The sequence below is a fragment of the Quercus suber genome, unplaced genomic scaffold (assembly GCF_002906115.3).
Source record: "Quercus suber isolate HL8 unplaced genomic scaffold, Cork oak 2.0 scaffold_687, whole genome shotgun sequence".
Lineage (NCBI taxonomy): Eukaryota > Viridiplantae > Streptophyta > Magnoliopsida > Fagales > Fagaceae > Quercus > Quercus suber.
Window position 1 is genome coordinate 95,126 of NW_027070128.1, and position 27,975 is coordinate 123,100.

At 38.7% G+C, this 27,975-nt stretch overlaps 2 protein-coding genes across 2 annotated transcripts; both read left to right on the top strand.

Moving 5' to 3' along the window:
* Positions 1-4,877: 4,877 nt before the first annotated feature.
* Positions 4,878-6,149, top strand: LOC136064427 (uncharacterized). Its single transcript, XM_065766167.1, has 2 exons — positions 4,878-5,255; positions 5,364-6,149. Exons 1-2 carry the CDS (start codon positions 4,878-4,880, stop codon positions 6,147-6,149), a joined length of 1,164 nt encoding a protein of 387 aa, XP_065622239.1.
* Positions 6,150-16,133: 9,984 nt separating this feature from the next.
* On the top strand, positions 16,134-23,807 carry LOC112023197 (adenine phosphoribosyltransferase 3). The gene is made up of 6 exons (XM_024055818.2): positions 16,134-16,512; positions 16,900-17,010; positions 20,295-20,387; positions 21,623-21,772; positions 22,515-22,573; positions 23,417-23,807. Exons 1-6 carry the CDS (start codon positions 16,431-16,433, stop codon positions 23,468-23,470), a joined length of 549 nt encoding a protein of 182 aa, XP_023911586.1. The 5' UTR covers positions 16,134-16,430; the 3' UTR covers positions 23,471-23,807.
* Positions 23,808-27,975: the final 4,168 nt, after the last annotated feature.

Consider the following 27,975-nt stretch of genomic DNA (forward strand, 5'->3'; position numbering starts at 1 on the left):
ATAGAGAGAGAGAGAGAGAGAGAGAGAGAGATTATACTTATAAGTTAGAGCATTCACATTTAAATACACCAAAAAAAAAAAACATTTTGCATCTCCAAAGCTACTTTATGCATTGGAAAATTCATATATTTACATTGCACGATTATACCTTATGAGTTAGAATATTTACATTACAAGTACAATGTAAACATATAAAAGTTCTTATCTATTGTACCCTACATCTTATTAAAATAATGTTACTTTATCAGAGAGAGAGAGAGAGAGAAGAAGAAGAAATAGAAAAGAATGATATGCAAAATTTAAACAATGATGCACAACTGGATGGAGGTGTGTTTTTGGAGATTTTGTACCATGGTATCATCTAAAATGCATTTATATTCATTTTCTATAACCAGATGTGAATTCTCTTAGGTGGGGATTCTTTTAAGAAATTTGAGAGGGAGCTATAAATATTGAGTCCTATTAACTATTAAAGAGTGTCTTTAAAACAATTATTAATAAAAAAAATTTTAAAAAATTTTGATAATATTTTTATAAAAAATATAAAAAACCGTTAATAATTTTTATTACTATTTTCTTTTTCCATAAAAATTTTTTAAAAACTATATCTTAAACTAATACTCTCAAGACATCCGATAATTTTTTCATTCATAAATCTTGAGTGTTAATGGCTCTGCTACGTTCGAAACATTCAATAATCAATCATTCACAGTGAGCAACAGTGTAGCTCTGTAGGAACATCGCATGCCTTTTCAATTTATTGGAACAACACTGTCAATACACCATATTTCGAAGCAAGATTGAGTCAAAATTTGATGTCATAGACTGTGTAATAGACCGTCATCTGTTTCTATAATTAAGAATGTTTGAAAAAAAAAATATGAATGTTGAAAAAACAGTTGCCAAATATTTTTGTTAAAGAGATTGAGAAATTTTGAAAAATAGTCATCGATCTTCTAGATAGATTCCATTATATAATATATGTTATATGACTATAAGACTATAGACTATATATTCTGTATCCTGGTCCATTACACGATAAATCCATGTGTATTAGGAATAAATCTAGAAAATTCAATTCTTTTGAAGATGTGACTTCATTTTCATTGGCATGGTCCATAAAGAAAAGCACGACTAAGTTACTGATTTTCCGTAACTAGCCCTTGTGCCCCAAATTTGTAATTTGGGCTGTGAGTCGTATGCGTGTGACTTTGTGGGGTTAGCAATTAACCATTTGTAGTATGCCTTTTATTAGAATCTCATCATCTCCCTCATTGTGTATGGTTATTTCTAACAACGACAACAACAATAAAATCAAACAAAAAATAAATAAAAACCTGAAAAAGGGACACCTTCACAAATAAAAGCAAAGATGATAGGCTATATGTAAGAGTTCTAATTTATTAAAAATGTGGTGTAGAACCTCCTATTTTACACATTCCATTCCTAACATGCCACATTAATATTTCAATTACATATTAACTAATAGCGAGTGCCACACTCAATCAATCATCATCAATACCCATATCTTCTCTCTCTAGGATCCAACAAGTCACCATGGCAATCTTCTCAAGTTTGGCCAATCACCAATTTCCATCGCCATCCCTGGTGGTGGCTCGCCTCTCTCTCTCTCTCTCTCTCTATATATATATATATATATATATGACTTTCCCATTTAATATTTCATATAAAAAAATCATAATAAATGTAAATTAATACTTATCATAATGATCAAATGAATCATATTAACGAATGTTCTTAGGACAAATATTAATAAACAATTTTTAAAAAACATTGGCACAACTTTCATAGAAAATATAAAAGATCATCATAAAATAATATTTTATTAAAAATTTAGTGTGTTGTACAAATTACTAACTAGTCTATAATATATATATATATATATAATATCGAAGTTATTTTAAATTTTGGTTGACTTCATAATATGTTATCATCTAAGTTTTGAGGTCTCACAATTTTATATGTCATTATTTTAATATCAAAATTTAAATTAAATTCCCCCTCAAATTTTTTTTTAATTAAATTTATATTTTATACTATACTTAAACCATATTGTCATGTTTATTGTCTTTAAATGATATAATAATAGACAGTTAATCATAATAAGTGCATATTAATAGCTATCATAATTATATCATAATTATTAATAAATGCATATTAATAACTACCATAATTATTAATTTTTTTATTTTAAAAAAAACTAAAAAATAAATTAAAAAAAATACATTATATACTAATATATTCAGAGCATCCATTAACTTTTCCCCTATCAAATTTCATATTTTATATACAAAATAAAAGAGAGAGAAAATTGATAAAATCATATTTTATTGAAAATTTCAATGCATTGCATGGGTTACTGACTAATCAATAATACATACATACTGTGGGGTCAAAGAACCTGGTAACCCTGGCCCACTTTGTACCAAGCCCAAGGCTCATACCGAGAAGGAAGGAACGCTCGAGGATGAAGTTTGAAAGTCCAAATTGCCAAAGAACCTTGCCAAGAACGACCCTGTCCTTGGCCAACCGAGACCAAGGGTGGAGGAAGTAATAAGTCACCAAAAGCAGCCCTCCAGGGCATCTAAGGAGAAAGACCAAGCACAACGTGTTAGCCGTGGAAGCATGGTGGAGGAGCAAGTCCAAGATGAACTGTCACCTCCACATTAAATGTCCACAACTAACGTTCTAGCCACATTGATGAGGAAATGACCCCTGAACAGCGCAGCCTTGGTTGCTGCAGCCTACAAAAATAATAAGAAGGCGGCTGGTGGGACAAGTACTCGAGTAGTGACCTGTTTGATCAACAAATGTAGGGCTAAGATTAACTGAAAGGGGGTATATAATGTAAAGGATCCCTCTCGAAAGAGGGACAGAAAAAAGGAGAAAGGCCGGCAGAAATATAGGGCACTGTAGCATTCTGTATCATCACTGAAATCTTTGTAACCGATCACTAAAGAAATAAAAGAACTTCAAGCTCCCCAGAGGAGAGCCGAGGAGCATCATTGCACATTTTAATCCAATTTCATGCTGTTTAATCCCTATGCATCCATGCCCAGTCGTTGTATCCCTCACTGGAGCCTAGTTCTTGAACCCGCTCTCTACAAATTCATTATATTGGGCTAGTTGGGATTGAGTCCACTCACTCAACAATAGAAGTGCTCAAACGTAGTCCCTACAATTGGCGCCATTTGTGGGAAGAACTCGTGTGTTAGTAAGGGCAACGACTAAGCATGGCAGGATCAAGCCCTCCTCAAACAGGCTCTCATTAGCCTGAACCGGTCAAATCCCAACATCAGGGTAACTTCGCCAACCCTGAGCGCGATTGAAATGAAGAGAATGGAAGATTTCGAGAGGGAAGTGTGCACACCATTCAAACCAGCAGAAGCTACTCGCGTGGGGACAGTCATGTGCCCCAGGGACAAAACAACAACCGAGCCATACAACTAAAAGAGGTTAGAAGCCACATGACCCAAGGGCAGAACGATGAACAGGCCATGCAGCGAGAGATAGACGATTTGAAGAGGAGGTTGCGCCATGCACAACGAAGGCAACCTCAGCCTAGCCCCAACCTGCCCTCTGACGATGGAAGCGACGATGAATACAGGCAAAGATTGAGAACCCCTCCAAGCGAAACCTTCTCCCATGAACAAGAGCACTACCGGGAGCGCAAACATAAAAGCTCATCTCCTAGGGGCTTAGGATACGATGCCATGAGTAGGGCATTGGATCAGCTATCCAAGTCGCCTTTCATGTGCCACATAGAAGGGGCTACCTTTCCTCGACGGTTCCAGCAGCCAACCTTCTCCATTTATAATGGCAAAACGGACCTCGTGAAGCATGTGAGCCAATTTAACCAAAGGATGGCCGTCCATTCTAAGAACAAGGCGTTGATGTGCAAGGTTTTCCCCTTCAGCTTAGGTCCAGTGGCGATGAGGTGGTTCAATGGCTTGAAGACGAATTCCATAGATTCGTATAGACGGCTGACCCAGGCCTTTAGCTCTCACTTTGTTACAAACAGCATAGCCCCACGGCCCTTGAACGCACTATTGTCTTTGTCCATGCATGACGGAGAGACTTTAAAGGTCTACTCGGGCTGATATTGGGAGATGTACAATGAACTTGAGGGCAATTTTGATGATGTAGCCATCAGTACCTTCAAGAATGGCCTCCCGACTGGACACGGCCTAAGGAAGTCTCTAACTGGCAAGCCTGCCACCAAAATGCGTCAATTGATGGATCGAATTGACAAGTACAAATGAGTGGAGGAAGACCAGCTGCAGGGCAGAGGAAAGGAGAAGACCATCCCTTAGGAGATGAGGGATTTCAGGTCAGACCGATACAACAACACCCGTTCGAGGAGGAACTTTGCGGGGCAATCTGGAGCAGCTGACACGCAAGCAGTCCATATCGTATTCCGAGAGCCAGTATACAAGGTGTTGGCGAAAATCGAGAGTAAGCCATACTTTAGGTGGCCAAATAAGATTGTGGGGGAATCCACGAAGCGCAATCAGAGCCTTTACTACCAGTACCACAGGGACCACAGACATATTACAGAGAACTGCAGGAATCTCTGGAGCTATCTAGACTAGCTGGTTTGAGAAGGAAAGCTGAAGCACCTTTTGCATCACCTCGATAACCATCAAAGCCAAACCAATCAAGAGCCAAGGAGAGATAACGCCTTAAGGGCGCCCGCAGGGACGATCAATGTGATCTTGGCTGCACCAAGAAGAACAAGCACGCGCCCTTCGCGAGTGTTGTTGGTGGCCCAAATCCCTACCGAGGAGTCCCAGCTAGAGCCAAAGAGGGCTAGAAGGAATTTTCACCCAACCTTAAGCTTTTCAGAGGAAGACAAGATGGGAACCAGCCAACCCCACGATGATGCTCTGGTGATCACTCTTAGAATCGGGCACTATGATGTGAAGAGAGTGATGGTGGACGGTGGCAGCGCGGCTGAGGTTATGTACCCGGACCTTTACAAGAGGCTAGGGTTAAAACCAGAAGACCTGACGCCCTATAGCTCTCCCTTGATGAGATTCGATGGGAAGCTTGTTGTCCCAAAGGGCATGATTAGACTACCCATCCAGACTGGCCCAGAGGTAGTGGAGGTGAACTTTATTATGGTAGACACATACTCTCCGTACACAGCCATTGTCGGCAGACCCTGGCTCCACGCCTTGGGAGCCGTTGCCCCCTCCTTGCATCAGAAGGTGAAGTTCCCATCTGGTGACCAGGTTCTCGAAATCTGTGGTTGCTAACCCATGGCAAGGCAATGTATGATTGCTGCCATTTCCCAGCGGCCCGACGCAGAACCCTCGACCACTATTGAAAAGAATTTATAGCAATCAAAGGCCTCGATAGTGCCTATTGACGCAGCTGCCGAAGAAGTGAAATGTGAAATTCTGGAGAAAGTGGTCATTGGTGATGACCCAGATAAGTTCTTTCAGGTTAGAGGCCAACTGCCTCTTCAGGAGAAGAAGGAGCTGATTGAGTTTCTCAAGAGAAATATTGACGTGTTTGCATGGGATGCCTATGATGCCTTAGGGATCGACCCTTCCTTCATTTGTCACCATCTTAACGTCAATCCGTCCGTAGTTCCCAAGAAGCAACCACCTCAGCGCCCGTCAAGGGAGCATGTTGATGTAATTAGAGAAGAAGTAATGAAACTTAAACGTGTAGGGGCTATCAAAGAGGTTTTTTACCCCGAATGGTTGGTCAACACTGTTGTGGTCAAGAAGAAAAGCGAAAAGTGGAGGGTCTGTGTGGACTTCACCGACCTGTATAGGGCATGTCCAAAAGACCTGTTCCCCATGCCTCGGATAGACCAGTTAGTGGATGCAACTACAGGCCATCCTCGGATGAGCTTCCTAGACGCCTTTCAAGGCTATCATCAAATACCACTAGCCTTGGTGGATCAGGAGAAGATAGCCTTTGTGACACCCATTGGAAACTACCATTACAAAGTAATGCCATTTGGCCTAAAGAATGCAGGGTCCACCTATCAAAGGATGATGACGAGAATGTTCAAGCCGATGCTGGGCAAGAGCATCGAAGTCTACGTTAATGATATAGTGGTAAAAAGTAAGGCGGTCTCCGAACATTTAGGGGACCTCGGCTACATGTCTTAAGGAAGCACAAGCTGCGCCTGAATGCTTCCAAATTCTCGTTCGGCATGGGATCTGGCAAGTTTTTAGGATACATTATCACCTACAGGGGAATCGAGGTTGATCCTAACCAAATCAAGGCTATTCATAATCTAAAGCCTCAACAAAATCCCAAGGAGGTCTAAAAGCTTACAAGAATTATCGCAGCCCTGAATCGATTCATTTTCAGGTCGGCTGATAAGTGCAGGCCCTTCTATCTCCTGATCAACAAGTGGAAGGGATTTGAGTGGTCCGAGGATTGTGTTGTGGCCTTCCAGCAACTCAAGGAGTACTTATACCGGCCGCCTATCATGTCCAATCCTGAAGCCGACGAGGTCCTATACACATACATTGTTTTAGCACTTTACGCTGTGAGCCTGGTACTGAACCGGGACAATAATGGTGTTCAAAAACTAATCTATTACACCAGCAAGTCGCTACACGAAGCTGAGGTCAAATACCTACCCTTAGAGAAAGCCATACTAGCTGTGGTCAACGCTACACGAAAGCTCTCCCATTACTTCCAGGCTCACACAGTGATTGTCCTGACCCAATTACTCTTGAAGTCTGTACTTCAAACAGCTGATTACACAGGAAGGATCACCCAATGGAACACAATTCTAGGGGCTTTTGACATCAAATACATGCCTCGGACCTCTATAAAAGGCCAGGTCCTGGTTGACTTGGTGGCCGAATTCGCTGAACCACCAGTGGAGATGTTAGCCGAGAAGATAAGCATGGACGAAAAATCAATTGGGGCAATCTCCAACTCGAGGCTACCATGTTGGAAGGTATACATTGACGGCGCAGCAAATCAAATGGGGTTCGGAGTGGGGCTGATCTTGGCATCCCTTGAGGAGCTAGTTATAGAAAAATCCCTGAGGCTCGGGTTCTCGGCCACAAACAATGAAGCTGAGTACGAAGCATTGTTACAAGGGATGGTCATGGTGCAGAAAATGGGAGGAAAAGCAGTGGAGATGTTCTCGGATTCGAGATTGGTGGTAGACTAGGTAAAGGGAGAACTGGAAGCCAGAGATTTGAGAATGCAGGAGTACCTAAGCCAGATCAAGCACTTGCAGTTAGATTTCGATCTTTTCAACTTGTCACATGTCTCTAGGAGTGGAAACACTCATGCCGATTCATTGGCCACACTTGCCACCTCCTTGGCAGGGGATTTGCCTCAGATTATTCTTGTAGAGCATTTGGAAAGAGCAAATGAGGCGGCAAAGGGCACAGTCCACATCCATCTAATTGGGATGGGTCCCAGCTGGATGGACCCTATAATGAGGTTTCTCAAAGATAATGTTCTACCCGAGGAGAAATCGGAGGCTGAAAAACTATGAAGGAAAGCTTCTCGGTTCTGGTTGTCTGAAGACCACAAGTTATATAGGCACTTCTACTCTAGACTATACCTATTGTATATTCACCCCAAGGCATCAGAGTTACTACTCAAAGAGCTGCACGAGGGGATCTGTGGGAGCCACACGGGAGGAAAATCCCTGTCTCACTAAGCCGTCACGCTAGGATATTGGTGACCAGGGATACAGAAGAAGGCCTTGGAGTATGTTAAGAAATGTGACCAATGCCAAAGGTTCGCCCCAAATATTCATCAGCTTAGAGGGGTCCTCAACCCTTTGTCCAGCCCATGGGCGTTCGCATAGTGGGGCTTGGATATTGTAGGCCCTTTTCCCAAGGCACCAGGGAATAAGAGATATTTATTGGTTGCCACCGATTACTTCATCAAATGGGTTAAAGCCGAGCCGTTGGCCAACATCAGGGACGTGGACCCTAAGAAATTCCTTTTGAGAAATATTGTCACGCGATTCAGGGTCCCTCATACCCTCATTTTGAATAATGGACTTCAATTCAACAGCAAGGCCTTTAGAAGGTATTGTTGTGAGCTTAGGATCACAAGCAGGTATTCAACTCCAGCTTATCCATAGGGAAACGGGCAGGTCGAGGCTGTCAACAAGGTCATCGTCAACAGGCTTAAAAGGAGACTAGATGACACCAAAGGAAGGTGGGTAGAAAAGCTGTCACACGTCCTTTAGACATATCGGACTACACCACAGTGATTTACGGGGGAGACACCTTTTGCCATGACTTATCGAGCCGAGGCTGTTATCCCCCTGGAGGTAAACTTTCCAACGCTGAGGACGAGCTCTTTCACCCCAGGCAGTAATGATGAACTACTAGGGAGGAGTCTAGATTTGGTTGACGAACAAAGGGAAGGGGCAATGATCCAGCTGACCTATTACTACTAAAAGCTTAAGCAGGGATATGATGCCAATATGAAGCTAAGACCACTAGCACCAGGGGACTTAGTGTTAAGAAAAGTTGTGGGGGCTACCAAGAACTCTTCCTAGGGGAAGTTGGGGCCAAACTAGGAGGGACCATATCGAATCACCTTGGTGGCGGGGATCGGTGTGTACTACTTAGAGGACTTAGATGAAAAACCTATACCTCGACCATGGAATGTAAATAACCTGAGAATGTATTATTATTAATGAAAGCATCCCCTTTCTTGATTCAAATTTTATGTCTATTATGATTATATATCCTGTATTTTAGTGGCTACCTGAGTACTAGACTGAACCAAGGTCTTGCATAGTCCTCGGACTCAAGTCTATAGGGAACCTAACCACTTCAAGAAAAACCTGAGTACTAGACTGAACCAAGATCTTGCATGGTCCTTAAACTCAAACCTATGGGGAAACTAGTTACTTACAAGAGAATCTAAGTATTAGAAAGAACCAAGGCCTTGTATGATCCTCGGACTCAAACCTATGGAGAAACTAGCTGCTCAGAGAAGAACGTAAATGTTCGACAGCGCCAGCGTCTTGCATGGCCCTTAGACTCAGGTCTCTAGAGAGATTGGCTACAATCAGCCAAGGCGTAAACAAACACAAGCTCATGAGCATCGCTTAAGGCATTCTGAGGCACATTAAACCCAACCCCTTAGCATCCCTCAGTATTCAAACCGACGAAAGTAGGTCGTGGTGCCAAGGAGGTTAGATTATTGACCAAGGTCCAAGTGGGAACTATCACTATAGGCTTTACATTTTTTGGCTGCCAATTGAGAATGAAAAACATGCTGAGTTTCTGAGATTGTGAAGCTAATAATTGAAACCCAAGTTATATAAGTATTAAAACTCATCATAATAATAGTAAACACCAAGTAAAAAAGAGGATTCATGCATTCAACTTGAAAGTAGCATTACAGTGCTTAAAAAAAAAAAGCATCAAAAACAAAAAAAAAAAAAAAAATAGAAATTAGCTAGGACAGCCTATTTCTTTAATTTGAGCTTCACTCCCCCATTGAGAGGTTGTCTAGAAATACCCTCGGGGTCCTTGGAGCTCTGACCTAGGGGAACAGCCTGTAGAGGCACCACCATGGGAGCTGTCTCCTTTGCTGGAAGGGTAACTTTGGGAAGGGCCCCTTCGGCAAGAAGAGCCTGGGAGTCAGCAAGAGGGACTTGAGGACCAACAAGAGGCTTCACCACATTTGGGGGTCCTTCTAGGTTACTGGTTTCTCCTTCTTCTGGCACCCCTTGATGGTCAGCCTCCTTGGCAGACCTATCAGTAGAAGTGGGATCCTTGGCAGCATCGGCCTGACCCCCTTCTGTCATTTTTGGAGCGATGTCGGCTTCAGAGGTGGCAGAGGCAACCTCTCGAATAGCAGGAGGGTAATACACTCTCTCGACCCTCCTAAGTTCAGACGAGGTCTCGACCCCCGCTTGGTTGAGGGCCTCATCCTAAGTCTGGGAGCAATAGCGCCTGCATACCTCAGGGACTTGAGCCTTGAGGGTAGCCTTGGTCTTAGCCACTCCCTCAGCAAAGGCCTCTTCCTCCACTTGCTCTTTAGAGCTCTCGGCCTCTGCCATCGCAGACTCAGCCTCTGCTTTGGCCCTTAGAGCCTCATCCCTGGAGTACTCAGTAACACCTTTGGCCCCCACTACCTCAGCCAGCTTCTGCTTTAAGTCAGTGATATGCTCCTTGGCAATCTTCAGTTGGCCCTCAGTGTCTTGAAGGCGCCTCGTCTGCTCGACAGCTTGCTTTTGAGCACCGGCTAGGCCTGACACCGCGTTATCTCTGGCCTTCGTCGCCTCCTTTAGATCCTCCCTTGCCTTCATGAGGTCAGACTCGGAGTTCTTAAGGGTCTGCGTTGCTTCCAGGTGCTTGTTGCATTCCTGGTCCACGGCCTTGCTCTGGTTATTGGCCTCCTCTTTTAGCCTGTAAGTGGCCTGGACAGCCTGCAAATCGAAACAAATAGACGATAAGTTGGGAACCGAAGAGCAAAAATTGACGAAGTCTCAAGTATTGGATGGCTTACCATGCCTAAGTACCTCTTCAAATTAAGGATGACCTCTTTCCTCCTCAAATCCCCCAATTGAGCCATATCAGTAGGGAGTAGCAGGGATCTCTCCAGCGTATCAGCCATATATGCGCCTTTGCCCCCTCTAAAGTTCCTGAGGGAGGCGTTATCCATCAAAGGCTCCCTATGGAGCATTGGGGCAGGGAGCCAAGCCTAGGCCTTAGACTGTACAACCACCTTTCTTCCCTGGCATTGCCCAGCTTTTTGCTACTTAGGAGGTCGCCGAGCCTCATCCTCCCCCTGGGAAGAACGAGCCATGTTAGCTCATCTCAGCCTGGGGAGAAGTCCTTATAGAGAGGAGGTCTGCCTCTGTCAGATTAGGATCGCCCAAGTCACTAGAAGAATCCTCGACCAGGTGGACTTGGGTAAAAGCACTAAATTCGTCATCGGATGGACCCAAATCAACAACTTCTTCCTCTTCTCCTAGCTCTCCCTCCTCAACCTCTGCAGCTTGGCCGAAGGTAGAAATACTTGCCAACGGAATATCTTCCGAAGCAGGAGACCCTTCAGAGAATGAGAACACGTGCTCCACCACAGTGATTTGGCGAAGCCGAGGGTCTTTGGCTCTAATCACGTGCTTCGAAGCAGGGAACGACTTTTAGAGCGGCTTGTACCTGAGGATCTTGTGGGGGGCTCTAACTTGGTCGTCAGCCTCGTTCACAAAGATCTTTGCCCTGAGAACCCTTTCCAAGTCCTCCTTGTTGACCAGGTTAAAATGACGCTCAAAGGCGTGCGGATCTGCAGAAAAGAAAACATATTCCTGTTAGCAACCAAACAAAGCAGGCCTACAACCCGAAAGACTAGACCCTCTCCTACTCAAAGTACCTTACCTGGCGTCCCCTCCTCTGTTGGGCAGTGAAGCCCACCATGCCATTCCCCGAACACGATGAGAAAGTCTTTATTCAACTCCTTGCTGGACTCAAGAAGGCATTAGATAAGCCGGACCCTATCATCCCTCGTCTTTATGTAATAAGACTTACCCTTTAGTTTTTGGAGGTTGTAGCACCAATTTACATCGTGATAGGTTAACCTCAGCCCCATCTTTTCATTCAAGGCATCCACACAACCCAAGATTCTGAACACATTGGTGGTGCACTGTGTGGAGGCTAACCTAAAGTACCTAAGGTAACCCCTTGTTACTGGCTCCATGGGGATTCTCATACCGCCTTCAAGGAAGGCGATCATGGGAATCACGACCTCGTCCTCCTTCCTTCAAATGTGCCATTCCCCTTCCTCACAGTACCTCAAGCCCACGTTACTGGGTATCCTATAATCGGTGATGAATTTCTCCATCGCCTCTTCAGACTCAACTAACTTCTTAAATCTACCCATCCCTGACAACGACTATGAGACTCAAGAAAAGACGAAGGAAAGAAAGGCTCAGAGAGAAAATTCAAGCTAGAGAGGGAGAAGAAGACTTACAGAAATGACGAAAAGCTCCTCGGACAGGCTTTTTATGCTAGAAAGGGATGCTGGTTGGGTTGGAGGTTTGACTGGATTCAGAGTATGTGCACCAGAGTTCTTAAGTGCAAAAGTAAAGAGGCCAATCGGATCAGACGGGTATTTATACCCTCAATTAAAAATAACTGTGCAGGTTTCCTCGCTCATAAAGCTAGGAAAAGCCCAGCCGTTGGATTTGCATCACGTCGTTGAACGTGGAGAGTACAGAGCTGCCAGAATTTAATGAAGGCACGCTCCGTGTATCAAAATGCCAGGAACGTGCCTTGGACAGACGAAAAGACTCTGGTACTAACGGAGGATAAGACGTGACAAGCCATCACGACTGCCAAGGATGTCAAAATCCTCCTCTCCGCCCAAGAACCCAAACGCAGGATTTTGAAAGGCTATTGTGGAGTCAGAGAACTTGGTAGCCCCGGCCCACTTTGTACCAAGCCCAAGGCCCATGCCAAGGAGGAAGGAACGCCCGAAGACAAAGTTTGAAAGTCCAAATTGCCCAAGAACCTTGCTGAAGATGATCCTGTCCTCAACCAACCGAGACCATGGGTAGAGAAAGTAACGAGTCACCAAAAGCAGCCCTCCAGGGCATCTAAGGAGAAAGACCAAGCACAACGTGTCAGCCGTGGAAGCATGGTGGAGGAGTAAGTCCAAGATGAACTGTCACCTCCACATTAAATGCCCACAACTAATGTTCTAGCCGCATTAATGAGGAAATGACCCCTAAACAGCACAGCCTTAGTTGCTACAGCCCACAGAAAGAATGGGAAGACGGCTAATGGGACAAGCACTCGAAGAGTGACCTGTTTGATCAACAAATGTAAGGCTAAGGTTAACTGAAAGGGGGGTATATAATGTAAGGGATCCCTCTCGAAAGAGGGACAGAAAAAAAGAGAAAGGCCGGCAGAAATATAAAGCACTATAGCATTCTGTATCATCACTGAAATCTTTGTAACCGATCACTAAAGAAATAAAAGAACTTCAAGCTCCTCGGAGGAGAGCCGAGGAGCATCATTGCACATTTTAATCCAATTTCATGCTGTTTAATCCCTATGCATCCATGCCTAGTCGTTGTATCCCTCACTGGGGCCTAGTTCTTGAACCCGCTTTCTACAAATTCATTATATTAGGCTAGCTGGGCTTGAGTCCACTCACTCAACTGTAGAAGTGCTCAAACCCAGTCCCTACACATACATACATACATACATAATCAAAGATATTTAACTTTTGGTTGACTTCATAATATGTTATCACCTAAGTTTTGAGGTTTCACAACTTTACATGTCAATTTTTTAATATCAATTTTTGAATTGAATTTAATTTTTATACTATATTTAAACCATAATGTCATGTTTATTGCTTTTAAATGATATAGTAATAGACAATTAATCATTGTAAAGTTTCTGATTTACAACCATGTTTTATGTTGGCTTTATTCCATGACAAAAAGTGTTGTAATTACTTTAATTTATTTCCTTGTATTTTGTGGGATTTTATTATATTGGGTTTAGTATTAAATTGGTAAAGACTCAAGCTTAATTGAAGATTAGTGCATTTCGCGACTAGCTCGGGAGAAGTTCGCGAGAAGGGTTTCCGTGAAAAGGGCATGTGAGGAACACATGTCTGTAAGCTGAAGAGTCGTGCCAGACTATCGTTTTCGCGAGTATCTCGCGGGTAAGGCCTTTCCGGGAGGTAGTCGCGAAATATTCTGCTTGGAGGATTTTAATGTGTGACTTTCTTACCCTTCATCCATACTATATACACTCTCATTACCCACATATGTATGAGCGTCCATTCAGAGAGAAAAACCCTAGATGGGTTTTCAACAACACACACACCCATCTTTTAGAGAGAGAGAGTTACTCATCCTTAGTAAGAAATCATTGTAGCCTCTTCTTCTTCCCTCTTTCATTGTCATACTTTGATAGGAGATTTGTACCCAAACACAATCCACATCTTTTCAGAGTGTAGAGAGTGTTTTAGAGTTGCTAGGAAGCATTGGAAGAAGTCAAGGATGGCAGATGTAACATAAAGCTTGTTGTGAGATCCGAAGAACTAGACAAGACACGATTCCGAGAAGCCTTGTTGGAGTAGGAGTTTGGAAGGTTTAGGTACACCGGGTAGATTAGGCTTGGAGGGTCTCTTACTAACCCGTATCCCAATTGACTATTTAGTGGATCGATTTCTGCTTAGAGGGCGGCAGAGAGGTTTTTCGCCGAGTTCTTCGGTTTCTACTTCGATAACACATCGGCGTGTTATCTTGTATTTGCATCTTTCTTCCGTACTCTTTTACATTCTATTTTACTGCTATGTTGCTTTGATTATGGATTAGAGTAGTGTGTTTGTTTATCCGCTCGTTTTTACACTATTCCGTACTTAATATTAAGTTAGTGTAAAATCAATCGAGTCATAACTTTAATTTAAGGGTCTAAACAGCTCTTGTGTTTTTCAATACATTTTCGAGCTTTCAATCATAATAAATACATATTAATAACTACCATAATTATTAATTTTTTATTTAAGAAAAAAAGAAAAAAAAATATATTTTATATACTAATACCCATAGGGAATCCATTAACTTTTCCCTTATCAAATTTCATATTTTATATACAAAATAAAAGAGAGAGAAAATCGATAAAATCATATTTTATTAAAAATTTGAGTGCATTGCATGGGTTACTAAGTAATGTTACACCACTCAATATTTTTTAATTATATGTGAATTTTGATAAATCCACTGCTTGATTACATTATCTTCATATATTCTCCATGCTTATACAATTTGAAGATCATCAAAGATCAATAGCCATGTCATCAATCCATTGTTTGAATTCAAGTTTTTGTATTTTAAAATAATTCATAAAAGATGAGTTTATGGATCAAATGGTAAATTAAATCCGATTGGCATGAAAATTGATATGCATTTTAAGAACATATAGAACATGTAATTCAACAATTGGATTTTCAAAATATGAATCAATAACAAATTATTAGGTTATGTAACATTGCTTATAAATTAGAGTTACATCTAATATAATTTGAACTCAACCAATGTATATATATATAATAAATAAAAAAATAAAAAACGTTTAACTTTTAGTTGAGTTCTTAATATGTTATCACTTAAGTTTTGAGGTCTCACAACTTTCCATGCCATTTTTTTAATATCAATTTTTAAATTGAATTTATATTTTATACTATATTTAAACCATATTGCCATGTTTATTGCCATTAAAGGATATAATCTTTTTCTTTAGCAGAATGATATAATCATTTTAAATGCATATTAATAGTTATTATAATTATTAATAAATGCATATTAATAGCTACCATAATTATTAATTTTATATTCAAGGAAAAAATGATAAATGAAAGGGAAAAAAATATTTTGCTAAACTTACTCGTACATTTCATTGGTTGCTAATTTGTTAATAATCTATAATCTATAATCTATATATAACTTAAGGCATTTTACTTTTTTGTTGACATTATAATATTATTTTACATAAAATTTTGAAACCTCACAATTTCTCACAATTTCAAGTGTTATTTTAATATATATTTAATTAAAATTTAAATTTTATTCTATATTTGAACTCTCCATTAGAATCTTGGGACAATATATTTTTTCTAAATATATAGTAAATAGTAGAATATATAATTCTACGAAGAAACGCAATCATTAAAAATAGCTAATGTTAAAATATACAAATACAATCATAATAAATATTTATTAATAATTATCAAATTATATTTTAGACAAAAAAAATCATATTATGTTAAAATTTTCTTGCAAATTATTGACTAGTAATATACATAAAACATTTTTACAAGGTAATATATGTTGAAGCGGTTTGAATTTTTTTTTTAAATACAATCACAATAATTACCTAATAATTATTATTATAATAATCAAAATTCATATTTAGACTATATATATATATAAAAAAAAAAAAAAAGTTGAATTATAAGATTTTACACTAATTACTCACTAATTAATAATAATATTACGTAAAAAATATTACTTTAATTTTTTTAAAAAAACATTTGAAAGAACATTGGTGAAAAATATAAAGAGTGAGGGAGTGAGTTAAGAGTAACAGGGACCTCGTGATACCTCTTTTTGTATTTTATTAACTTTTACGATCCCTCTCTTTCTTGTATATCGAAAAGATTTTCTCTCTCTCACACATATATTCTTGTGCAGAGAGCCCCTCCCACCAAATCACTTTCTCTATCGTTATAAATACCTCTCTTTGTCTCTTTCGTTTATTACTTCGTCTCTGCTGGAAGTGCTTTTAGCTTCTCAGCTGTTTCGGCTGTGAGGAAGACAAAGAAAGGAAAAAAAAGAAGAGACACAGAGAGAGAGAGAGACAGAAAGAGGTTTTTTTTTAAGTGTTACTTGTGAGCTTTGTGTCTGTGACTTAGATACGATAATGTCGGCTTACAGAGACGAAGATCCTCGTATCCAAGGCATCAAAACTAAGATTCGGGTCGTCCCCAATTTTCCAAAACCAGGTTCGTTTTCTTTTCTCTGTTTTCTTGCTGAGAAAATGTGGGAAATGAAAGTATGTTGAAGATTTTTTTCTCTTTTTTCATATTTTACAACCCCACCAAACGAAAAAAAAACTCTTCTAAGCTACAGGTTGTATAACTTTTTGGCTTGATTGGAGTGGGTTTCCAGTTTTTTTTTTTGGAAGAACCAATGGCCCATGAGTCAGCAAGGTTCAAAGTTTACTTGTTTTTTTTCTTTTTTGGCCTTAAGTTTACATTTCTTTCAATTTCGTTTCTTTAACTCAAATTTGCTGGCTACCATATAAAGGTTTTGTTTGTATTCATGTTCTGCTTCTTTTCTAGTTTTTGTCTTTGGTTTCACATTTGTTATTAAATTGGCCAAAATGGCAGGTATTATGTTCCAAGACATCACTACTCTATTACTGGATCCCAAAGCGTTCAAGGACACAATTGATTTGTTCGTTGAGAGATACAAAGGCAAAAACATTTCAGTTGTTGCAGGTAAACCAGTGAAAAATGTAGTTTTTTTTTTCCCCCTTTTGTTTTGGGGCTTAGAAGATTTATTAATTTTTGTGGGGTTAGGATTTTGATCAAAAGCTATTTTTTTGGGGTGAGAACTTTTCTGTAACTGTGATTAGCTTGAAGGTGGTGGGGTCCATGCTAAGGAGAAAGTAGTTCTAGTGATGCAGAAAATACTCTCTCTCTCTCTCTCTCTCTCTGTCTCTATGTTGCATAAGTTTCTGGTTGTCTTTTTGAATGCTTTTGAAGGACATTATGGAATGGAAGTGACTGTGTATTTTTGAGGGAGTCATTTTTTGTTTGACTATGAGCTTTGGTAGTGGGGTGTGCCATTGATTACTCCCTCTGAAGTTTTTTCTTTAGCGGCTTAAATTTGTTCTCTCTCTCTCTCTCTCTCTCTGAGCATGTGCTCTGATCCAATTTGCATGGATGGTGGTTGATGATGGATGCCCACCTTGTTAAAATGTGGACCCGGCTGATGAGAGTTTCAATTGGGCTGGTCTTTCGGCTCCATTCTAATGTGGATTTCACGTTTCACTGTTAATTGACTTGGTTCTATCTCAATCCCACATCTACTCTCTCTCTCTCTCTCAATCTTTATTATTATTATTATTATTATTATTATTTTTTAGATTTGAGTCATTGAGTGGCATTGTTGGTTTCAGAGGATGAATTATTGAGTTTACTGTAATGGGTTTTGTTTCTTCACTGTCTTTTTGTAATATTATTATTATTATTATTATTTGTAATTTTCTCAGATTTTTTGTTGTTGGTTTTTTTTTTCTTCAGCTAGTAAATCGTCGATTGTTTGTCTATTTGTGACCCCTGTATGTTCTATAACCCTTTCTGTGATAATAGCCGTGAGTTTACTGATATTCTGTGCTACACATTAGGAAAGTATTGACTATTGATGAAAGTTGAAAAGAATCTAATGGCAACATCTTGTTGAAATTCATACACAATGTACTGTAATGCATTTATTCCTCACAGAGAATTCTTTACAATCTACTTTCACAGACTTGTGGGGAGTGGTAAAAAGTTATTCGATCTCAATATTTATAGGGCCTTGTTTTCTCAATTTATTATAACTCATTTATTATTTGTGATTTAAAAGTGGTTTGGTTCATATTTATTACATGTGTTTTGTCCACATCTGTGGGCATTAGAATCTGTTTTCTAGTGTGCTTATGTGGACTTTTGCTGTCTTCTTTGTCCTGCATTTATGAGAACCTTTATGGAATCTTCCATTACAAAATTCAGTCTCACATGAATAAGATACAGTTTTTTCCTGTAAAAAATAAAAGATTATTACCTTCTTTTCTATTGTCATTGCAGTTGATAATTGATAGTATTTGTTTTGTGGATAGATTTTGATTAAATGATTATTATAAGACTTAGTTTGTTGAGTGCGTCACAACGGTATCTTGCACTCAGTTGTGATAGAAGTCCAAGATCCTGCCCTCAGCTTGAAATCTTTACATTTGACATCATGTTGTGATCTTGTGTGTAATCATTGCCGAGATGTGTGCCTGTTTCAATAACTTTTTCCAATGCAACTTTTGACATTTTAACACTGCTCATGAGTCTCTGTCAGTATTCTTTTTCAATTTCCTTAACTAGTGTTAAAGTCTTCCAAAATTTCAACAATTTTTTTGGTAATTGTTACTTCCAAGCTGACTCTCCTGTGATTGGAGAGTATTGTTTCCTAGGTAGAATACTCGTGAAAAAATCGTATCCTAGGAGGAACTTCACAATTTGAAAACAATGTCACTACTACTGTAGTACTAGTAGTCTAGGGTTTAGTTGCCTATATTTACTCATATTATGGTTCATTGTAACATAGATTTTGTACTACACTCTTACATAATAAAGATATAGCCCTTAAGGGTTTCGTCCGTGGACGTAGGTCGATAAGGCTGATAACCCTTGTGTTCTTAGTGTTTCTATTTTAAGCTTCCTTTTCCGCATCCACTCTAGCATATACAACATGATATAACACATCACGTCTACCATTAGAATTGAGTTTCCCATGGGACTTGTAATGGTTCAACTTCCATGACCTAGTCAACCGTGTGAGTTAATTACCATAGCCTGTTGTCAACCACATAAAAGATTGTCAGTGGTGCACCATTAGTAATTGAAGGTTTTTGCTTGGGTTCTAGTGTTACACTATTCATGAAAATTTCTCCTACATAATTGATATTACAGGAGATTGTTTAATTGACAGACAGTTGGACTGAAATTTTTTTGATTGGTCTTGGTTCATAAGATAATGTGAAATTCATTTCATGATTTTCATTCCTGTTTGATTGCAAGGAAGACATGTAAACCTTGATCACTATGTCAACCATCCAACCCTGTTGGAATCATCAGCACTTTTCAGGCGGGTGGTAGATTTTTGAATAATTATGCCTGAGGAGTTTTATTGTGGTCAGCTGACGGAGCAGTAATGTAGGTTACACCCCATTTTAAGTTGGTTTGTGTCAAGTTATTTCTGTTTAACCTACACTGGAAGATTAATTTTAATGATCATATATGGTTGAGCTAAGTGTTTACAGCTTAATATTTATTTGCTATTATTGTACCTAGTGTGGCATTGTACTTTCTGAAACGTGTTTATGGATCTGTAAGGATGTGGAATTCAAGTCTTGGCCATAGCCATGTCTAGTACCAATTTTGAAAAAGGGGGTTCTTATTAAGTTATTTCTGTTTAGCCTACTCTGGAAGATTATTTTTAATGATCATATATGGTTGCTAAGTGTTACCATTCAGGCATGGTACTAATTTAATGGTAGATTACTTCTGATTTTGTAAATTAATGTTGTTTCAACATTTAATCTCGTTGCTTTTCTTGGCAGGGTGGCAAGATTTTTTTTGGGTATTATATATCCCTTAGTGCAGTACAAAAGAGTCGATTTGTTTGTTTTATATACATTATCTGGACTCACAATGTATAACTCATCTTTCTTTTGTTAGCTCTACTTTCTTAGTGCTGTGTAAAGCTTCCATTTTTATATTGTTACAGATAATGGATAAAGTTTTTTCTTTTGTTCAGTTTTCTGAAGTATTTCTTAATCACCAATTCATTTTTATGCATTTTTTGTAACAATAGTTACAAAGAGTGTTGATATTGCTGTTCTGTAAATTATTGTAACTATCTGTTTTTATATTTAAAATTAAACTAGTCTGGACCAGCTTATCCCTTGAAACGTGTTTTGAGATATGAGGGTGCCTTTTTTTTTTTTTTTGCCTTTTCCTTTGTGCAGGAATAGAAGCCAGGGGTTTTATATTTGGTCCTCCTATTGCTTTGGCCATAGGCGCAAAGTTTGTTCCCTTGAGAAAACCAAGGAAGCTGCCTGGTAATTTTCATCTTGCTATTGTAATTTCCTGCATCTCTTCTTTTGCGTGCTTTAATTCTCCATTTTAATATTTCCCAAAAATTCTCCGCATTTTAACATATGTTTGACACAATTATTCTCTTTTCATACATTCTTGGTTCTCAGTCTACTATTTGATTCAATGCATGGCTCTTTTCTAGAAACGTTTATGACGTTGCTTTCACATAATCTTCTTGTTTTTGTGATTCTTGAACCTGTAGTTTGGTCTTTTGTGATTTTGAAGCTTCCATAATATATTTCCTTGATTTTAGACAATAAGTCTAAGAACGCAATTTTTCACAACTATTACTAGGCCTGTTGTGATTGGTGCATAATAAAGGTGGTATTAGTAGTGGACTCATGTGAAAGTGATGTTGCTCCAATCACAACTTGACAACTTAACAAGATGTGGAAAATTTTGTGTTTTTAGCATTACTCAATTTCAAATTGTTGAGGGTCCAAACTTTCTGTAGATCTTGCACAGTATACTGAAACTGCACAGTAGAGTTTTCTATAAATTGTGACACATGAAATCTATGTGCTTGCTGATTCCATAGCATCTTGTAATCAAGTGCAATCAACTTGTGAGGGAAGCTGTAATGTAATTTGCTCTGGGTTTTTTAAATTGCCATTTAAAAATATTCTGGGTTTCTCTAATTGCATATTCTCCTATTGATGATGATGAATAGTGCTGAAGATCTTGGACCCTGGTTGCTGGAGGGAAGGCTTGACTGCATTGCTCATAGCTACCTTGTTATGGAGCAATATTATTATCTTTGATATTTAATACCATTCTTTGTTCATATGGTTGTTTTGTTGTCTAGTTCTTTTATGCACAGTATAATTATTCCTGTTCCCATTGTCCAGTCCCGGTCCATCTAATCTATTGGTGTCTCCCCCCCCCCCCCCCCCCCTCTCCTTTCTTTGGGGCCTGGCCATGATGGTATTTCTAGTGCTTCAATAATTTACAATTTCTGTTAGTATAGTAGTGTGTTCCTTGGATTAATCAGATGTTCTGCTGCTGCTCAGAATATTGGATGTAAAGATGTATAATAATCTGACATAGCTCTTCCTAAACATATTTAAGGCTTATCCAAGACTTGTCTTTGAATCTTTTTGGATTTTGAGTATCTAATATCAAATTGAAGATGTTGTGGCTACTACATAGATTCATATGTCGTTAGTATCATTTTAATTTTGTCTTGCTTTAATTGCAGGTGAAGTTATATCAGAAGAGTACATTTTAGAATACGGAAGAGATTGTCTTGAGATGCATGTTGGGGCAGTCGAACCTGGTGAACGTGCTTTGGTAGTTGATGATCTAATTGCCACAGGTGGCACACTCTGTGCGGCAATGAACTTACTAGGTGATTGCATTGTGAAATCTTAATACAGTTTGTTTTTGAGTAAATTTTTTGTGACAACCCCCCAGAATGACAATGTTAAGCTAGCATGACATACATTATACATTAAAGTGTCCATTTGGTTTGAGCTTATAAGCTCAAACCAACTTTTTGAAACCTAATTTTTTCGAAGTACAAGTATACTTTAGCACACTTTCAATAAAACGTTTTCAGAAAAAAGCTAGATAAGCTATTCCCAAACAGACACAAAGTGTTAATTCAGCCTCAAATTGGTTAAAGACACTGAGAACTTAATCAGAACAGAAAACTAGCAAGCACAGCCAATGGTCTTTTTGGACCAACTGGTACTTTTTACCCCTTTGAAATAAATGGAGGGTTAGTTAGGTTCGATATGGGTTCTGAATTGTGTTCTTAAAAGAACAAAAGGAGAACTAGCAAAGCAGGCTTAGTCATGGGGCAACACTTAATCTAAATATGAAAAATCTCTGGTATAAATTGTTAATCCTGTTGTATTGATAGATTTTGATGTCTTCTAAACCATTAAATTTTCAAAGTTACTAAGATTATGTGGTATGTGGTTGGCTTACTTTGTTTGGTTGAACTTAGTGCACTAATTATAGTCATGCTCAAAATCATATTGAATTGCTTAATTTTGTCTTTTTATTTGATTTACTTATTGAGGCCATTCATGTCTCTGTCTCTTATTGCCTCAGTCAATTTTTGATGTAATTGTGTTGCTTCTCAGAACGTGTTGGGGCAGAAGTCGTAGAATGTGCATGCCTCATTGAGTTACCCGAGTTACAGGTGTGCTTATTGTCTTGACTCTTTGTTTTATCAGTAATTTAATCATAAAACAATTGGAGTATTTGCCAGTGTTACCAGGTGCTTCTATTACCTATTTGCCTCTTAAAACATATTTCTATGCACAAAGTTAACTTCTGATTGAAGTTTATTGGCAATTGAGTTTCTACGCCCACCAGCCCCACCCACCCACACACTGCTAGGTTGATGTTAAGAAATGCATTTTGGTGTTGGATTACACTAGTCAATCACACGTTACTGGTCTATAATAGTATTTGAGGAATGAAAATCTGCATGAGCTAATTGGGACAGAGAGTTATATAAGTTTCAAAACCTCATAATCTGGAAAAATGGGGCACAGCTACTTTTAAATGTGTGGTGTGGTGTATGCATGTAAGGTTTGGACTTTTAGTTGATGCCTCCAATGAGGAAACTAATGCTCTCAAGTGATTGAAAGAAAGATGAGTGGAAATTATTTGAATGTTATTGGGTCTGGTACATAGACCAAATAATACAATGCAAGCAACATTCCTGATTCTCTTGTTGATAATACCATTGATGTCTGAATGGTGGATTAGTGCAGCCAACATGATGTTTAAATATATCAAAATGATTCCTTGGCATCATTTACTTTAGAACAGATTTTTCATAGGGTAGTTTCTTATGCTTTATTTGAACTATATCCAAGGAAAAATGTAATTAAGCATAAAGCTATAATCTTTCTGTAATTCTTGTTTATCTTTCCGTGGACTGTCATTTGTTTGTTTTGGGTCTCCATCAAACCAAAGACATATCACTGATTTAACTATAAGCATGTCTGTAATATAAATTTTCTGTATGTTGCAGGGTCGTGGACGTTTAAATGGCAAGCCATTGTATGTACTTGTTGAGTACCAATAATTGTGGCAGATCTGCAGATGATACAATTGGCCTGCAATGGTTGAACCATGACAGAATTTACAATAGAGGGATATTATTGGGTACTTCTCATATGGAGTCTGATTCTAAATCAACACAATCACACCCCCCCCCCCCCCCCCCCCCACCCCCCCCCAACATCATTCCTGCTTCTTTTTCCCCCGCTCAATTATCAATGAATTTTGATGAACCTTAGTTATTGCAACCCTTCACTTTACTTAGTAGCATAGAACATTTAATTATGGAAAAGGGCTTTATTTGAGAATGCTTGTGGTAGAGAATATTTTCTTTTTCATGATAAATGAATTCATATAATCCATCATGGGTTTCTTTTGGGTTGGGGCCGTTCAATAGCTGTTTTCCAAATGATTGTAGTTTCACATTGTGACAATTTGACATCGATCGTGAGCAGAGTTTAAGCAGTAGTCACCATTCCTTGGTCAATCCAGTAGTTTCACATTTCTGTCAGGCAAGTTTGGTACTAAAGCATCCAGTAGTTTCACATTGCAATTGTTATAACTGCCTGATATCCTTTGCACTTATGACCTTCCATTTATTTTCACTCATGCAATTTAATTTGATTCATATGTTATTAGGGTTTCTTAGTGAGTGATCACCCTCGTCTTAGAACTTAACCAGCTCATGTACATGTTATCCAAGCCTTTATGATGAATGAAAACCTTAGCTTTCCACTTAAAACTTGCTATTGAATCCTCAAATCACATTTTTCCCAATAGCTTAAACTTTTATGACAATCGGTAAATTATCATGGCATTAAAATAAGAGGTCTAAAGTTTGGTTCCCGTTTTTACCGTCATTTAAAATATTAAAAATCTTATGTGTTAAACCTTACTTATTAAGGGGAGTTTGGGCCTACAGTTTGGGCCTACACATAAGAGAGTATATTAGAATTATAGTTAACGATCACTTTTTTTTACATAATTGGTAATTTATTAAAATCCTTGCATTATGATGTATGAAAATTTAACCCTTAATAATTTACCACTTTAAAGCTGTCCTTATAGCTAATCAAATGTTACGTTACAAACAATATAAAACATAATACAGACCCATGAATGATAATAATAAAAAATAAAAATGCAAAACTCATTTGTTAAGTTTTTTCAAAATTTATTTTAGTCCTCTAAGTTTCATATTTATTCAATTAAGACATTTCAATCAATTTTTGTTAAAATTTTTTGAAAAAAAAAATCTAGAAAAATACTTTTCAATCTTTAATGGACTTTCTTTAATTAGAAAATTTTTAACAATTAAAAAATTAACCACAACATTTAACAAAAGTTGATGAAAAAGCTTTAATTGAATAAACTTGAAAGTCATAAGGCTAAAACGAATGAAAACAAAGTTAGAGACTTAAATTTTAATGAAATATAAATGGTGTGTTTTATATTTTAGCTAAAGATGTAATGTACCAAAACTTAGGAACCTGAAAACTTAGAAGGAAATCTTAATTGCCTTGACCTCTCTGGCTTCTTTTCCTCGTTAGGAACAGCCATGGTCGGCACCCTATTATCCATGCCACCCTTCATCTGATCACATTCTTTGGCTATCTAATCTCCCCTCTATTCCTCTCAATTTGGTGCCACTGCCACTCATCATTAATATTTTTCTCCTGATCTTTGTTCCTTTCTCCAATTATCTATGGGACCTTGACCTCCTCAACCCAACCTCAATCTTCACCCCTTGAAAATATGTGAGCTTGTTGGGTCTCCTTCGAGTCTATACGCATGTTGACAAAGGTGGATGATTTACAATGCTAGCCAAAGAGCTCATAGTGGCAAGCGGTGGTGGTGGTGAATGGTGAAAGAAAACAAGGTTCATCAATGGAGGACTCACACACACACGAGACCAGTAGAGAGAAAAGTATAAAAATCTGTATTTGAGAAAGTACATATATCTTTACAAGGAAATATCTGGATGTTCATAAGGAGGAAGAAGAACAGCGGAGAGGAAGAATTCTGGGCTGCTGGTGTCAAAACGGTGTCGTAGCTTGTCGTCAAAGCACACTGTCGTTTGAGTCAGAATTATAATGGCTACTCTACTAAAGCAAACGACGCCGTATAGAGACAATTAAATACAATTCTAAAAAACGGCATCGTTTGGTAGTTACCGTTAGCTTCTTCCTCTTTCAATAGGAGGCCAACTAAGTTCTTACTTAAAACAGCTTCGCTTCAAGCTTCTTGGTCTTCTCTGCCAAGAAATTGTTCTCAAACCTTAATGCACCAATTGTTTGATTAGCTTCATTAAACTTTGTGGAAAGCTCCTCACGATCAAGTTCCGCACCACTGAGCTTCTTGGTGGCTAGCCTATATAGTTTCTCGTGCTTCTCAGAGAGTTTATAAAGCTTCTCATAGGCTATATAGATATCATCTTGATCATCCATCTTCTCACACTTAGAATCCACCAATTCCTCTTCTTCTTCCACGTCTTCAACAATCCCTTCAGTAAGATTGAATGTGGTAGTGAAGGTATTTAAGATTCCGTCATCCTCATTATTGAAATCATCTTCAGGCTCAGTGTCACTCAAGGTTGCAGCAAGTGCCTTTCTCTTCCCAATGCTCTTGAGATATGTAGAGCATTCTTGCTTCATGTGACTGAAGCCATGGCACCCAAAGCACTTAAGTCCCGTGAGAACAGTGTACTGACCCCCATCCCTTACATCCTTCTTCCCTTTGTCTTGGCTTTTGAATTGGGTAGAACTGGATTTCCTGTAGTCCTTATCGAAGTTCCTTCCATTGGCATTCTTCATAAACTTCTTGAACTGCCTTGTAATGTAGGACTTCATCTTGAAATCTTCATCATTGGAGGACTCATCTGTGTCATTGCTCTTTGCCTTCAAGGCCATGCTCTTGCCTTTACCCGACTTGCCAATCCTAGATAGTCCTAACTCGTAGGTCTACAAGTTTCCAACCAGCTTAGTCAAAAGAATCTTGTCAATATCCTTTGATTCCTCGATTGCCATAATCTTTGCATGGAATCTCTCAGGTAGAGATCTGAGCACTTTCCTCACAATCTTGAGTCCAAGAATGGTTTCCCCAAGATTGAAGGCTGAGTTTACTATGTCCTTGAGCTTGACATAGAACTCATCGAACGACTCATCCTCCTCTATCTTTATTTCTTCAAAGCTTGTAGTGAACCTTTGAAGCTTTGAATCCTTGAATCCTTGACAGCCTTTGTACCCTCATAGGTTGTCTAAAGGATGATCCATGCTTCCTTTGCAATTTCTGTAGAGGATATCTTCTTAAACTTCTCATTGGTGACTGCACTGAATAAGGCATTCAATGCTCTGCAGTTGAAGTTTGCCGCCTTGATCTTTGCTTCATCCCAATCGGCCGGCGCTTCTTTTGGCTTGGTCTAGCCAATCTCTACAGCTTACCACACTTTCTGATCTAATGACTGCAAGAAAACTCTTATGCGTACTTTCCAGTATGCATAGTTAGTGCTATCAAATAAAGGAGGTATGATTAATGACTGTCCTCTACCCATGACAAACAAGGGTCAATGAATCAACACAGCAAATATTAAACCTAATCAAAGTGTGCCTGCTCTAATACCACTTGATAGGCTAAAAACGTATTGATCCCATGTGATTTAAATTAATTAATTAATTAGACAAGTTATTAATTAATCAATTTAACATGCAAACGCGTGTTAGCACAAACAAATCACCAATAAACTAATAATGTAGCGAAAAATAAATGATACGGTGATTTGTTTATGAATGGAGAAAAACCTGACGACAAAAACTCCATTGGGTGATTTTCAGGTCACCACTCCTGAAACTTCATTATTATCACAACAAGCAGTTACAAGTAAAGGAATCTCAAGTACCTTACCAACCTACAGTTGAACCCTTACCCCAATACCCAATTGGACTTGTTCTGTAGTGACAGTTCCCCATTTTGATGCACAGCTCCCAAGTACGTAACTAAACAATTGCGCGGATCCCAGTACGCGACTTCAATCACCAACTAGAAAGAGTTGTTGGTTGCAAAGTTCTTCCGTTCATCCACGATGAAGATCAAAAAGATGCTTGGTCATAAAACCCAAAAGTGCACATACACAGCAACTTCTTCAGAAAATATGAACTAGGGCAAAACTTTGTCTCCAGTCACAATTTGCTTGAACAGAGTTTTTTCAATACTTGTGCAACTTGTGAACCCTTTAACGGCCCTTAAAACAATCCTTTTATATGCCTAGGATTAGAAGAAAAGAAGGCCTAAAGACACATTCACGGATTTGAAGAAATTAGATCAGAAAATCTGATTTAATAAATCTCGACAGATAGAAGTTGTCGAGCAGCTATCGAGTAGGTGTCGAGCTTTAATGATTCAGCACTTATACAGCTTGTTTCTTGGACAGACTTGATGACTTCAGCACTTGATCTTGAAACCTTGTTTCTTGAAGTATTAAAAACATCTAGAACTACCCAATTACAAGTTGAGTGCATTTTGTCAAAGAATTAG

Coding starts and splice junctions, on each gene's coding strand:
- LOC112023197 (XM_024055818.2), top strand. CDS start 16,431: ATGTCGGCTTACAGAGACGAAGATCCTCGTATCCAAGGCATCAAAACT. Junction 16,513..16,899: donor CCCCAATTTTCCAAAACCAG/GTTCGTTTTCTT, acceptor CCAAAATGGCAG/GTATTATGTTCCAAGACATC. Junction 20,388..21,622: donor AAAACCAAGGAAGCTGCCTG/GTAATTTTCATC, acceptor CTTTAATTGCAG/GTGAAGTTATATCAGAAGAG.
- LOC136064427 (XM_065766167.1), top strand. CDS start 4,878: ATGGGAACCAGCCAACCCCACGATGATGCTCTGGTGATCACTCTTAGA. Junction 5,256..5,363: donor AGTTCCCATCTGGTGACCAG/GTTCTCGAAATC, acceptor AAGAATTTATAG/CAATCAAAGGCCTCGATAGT.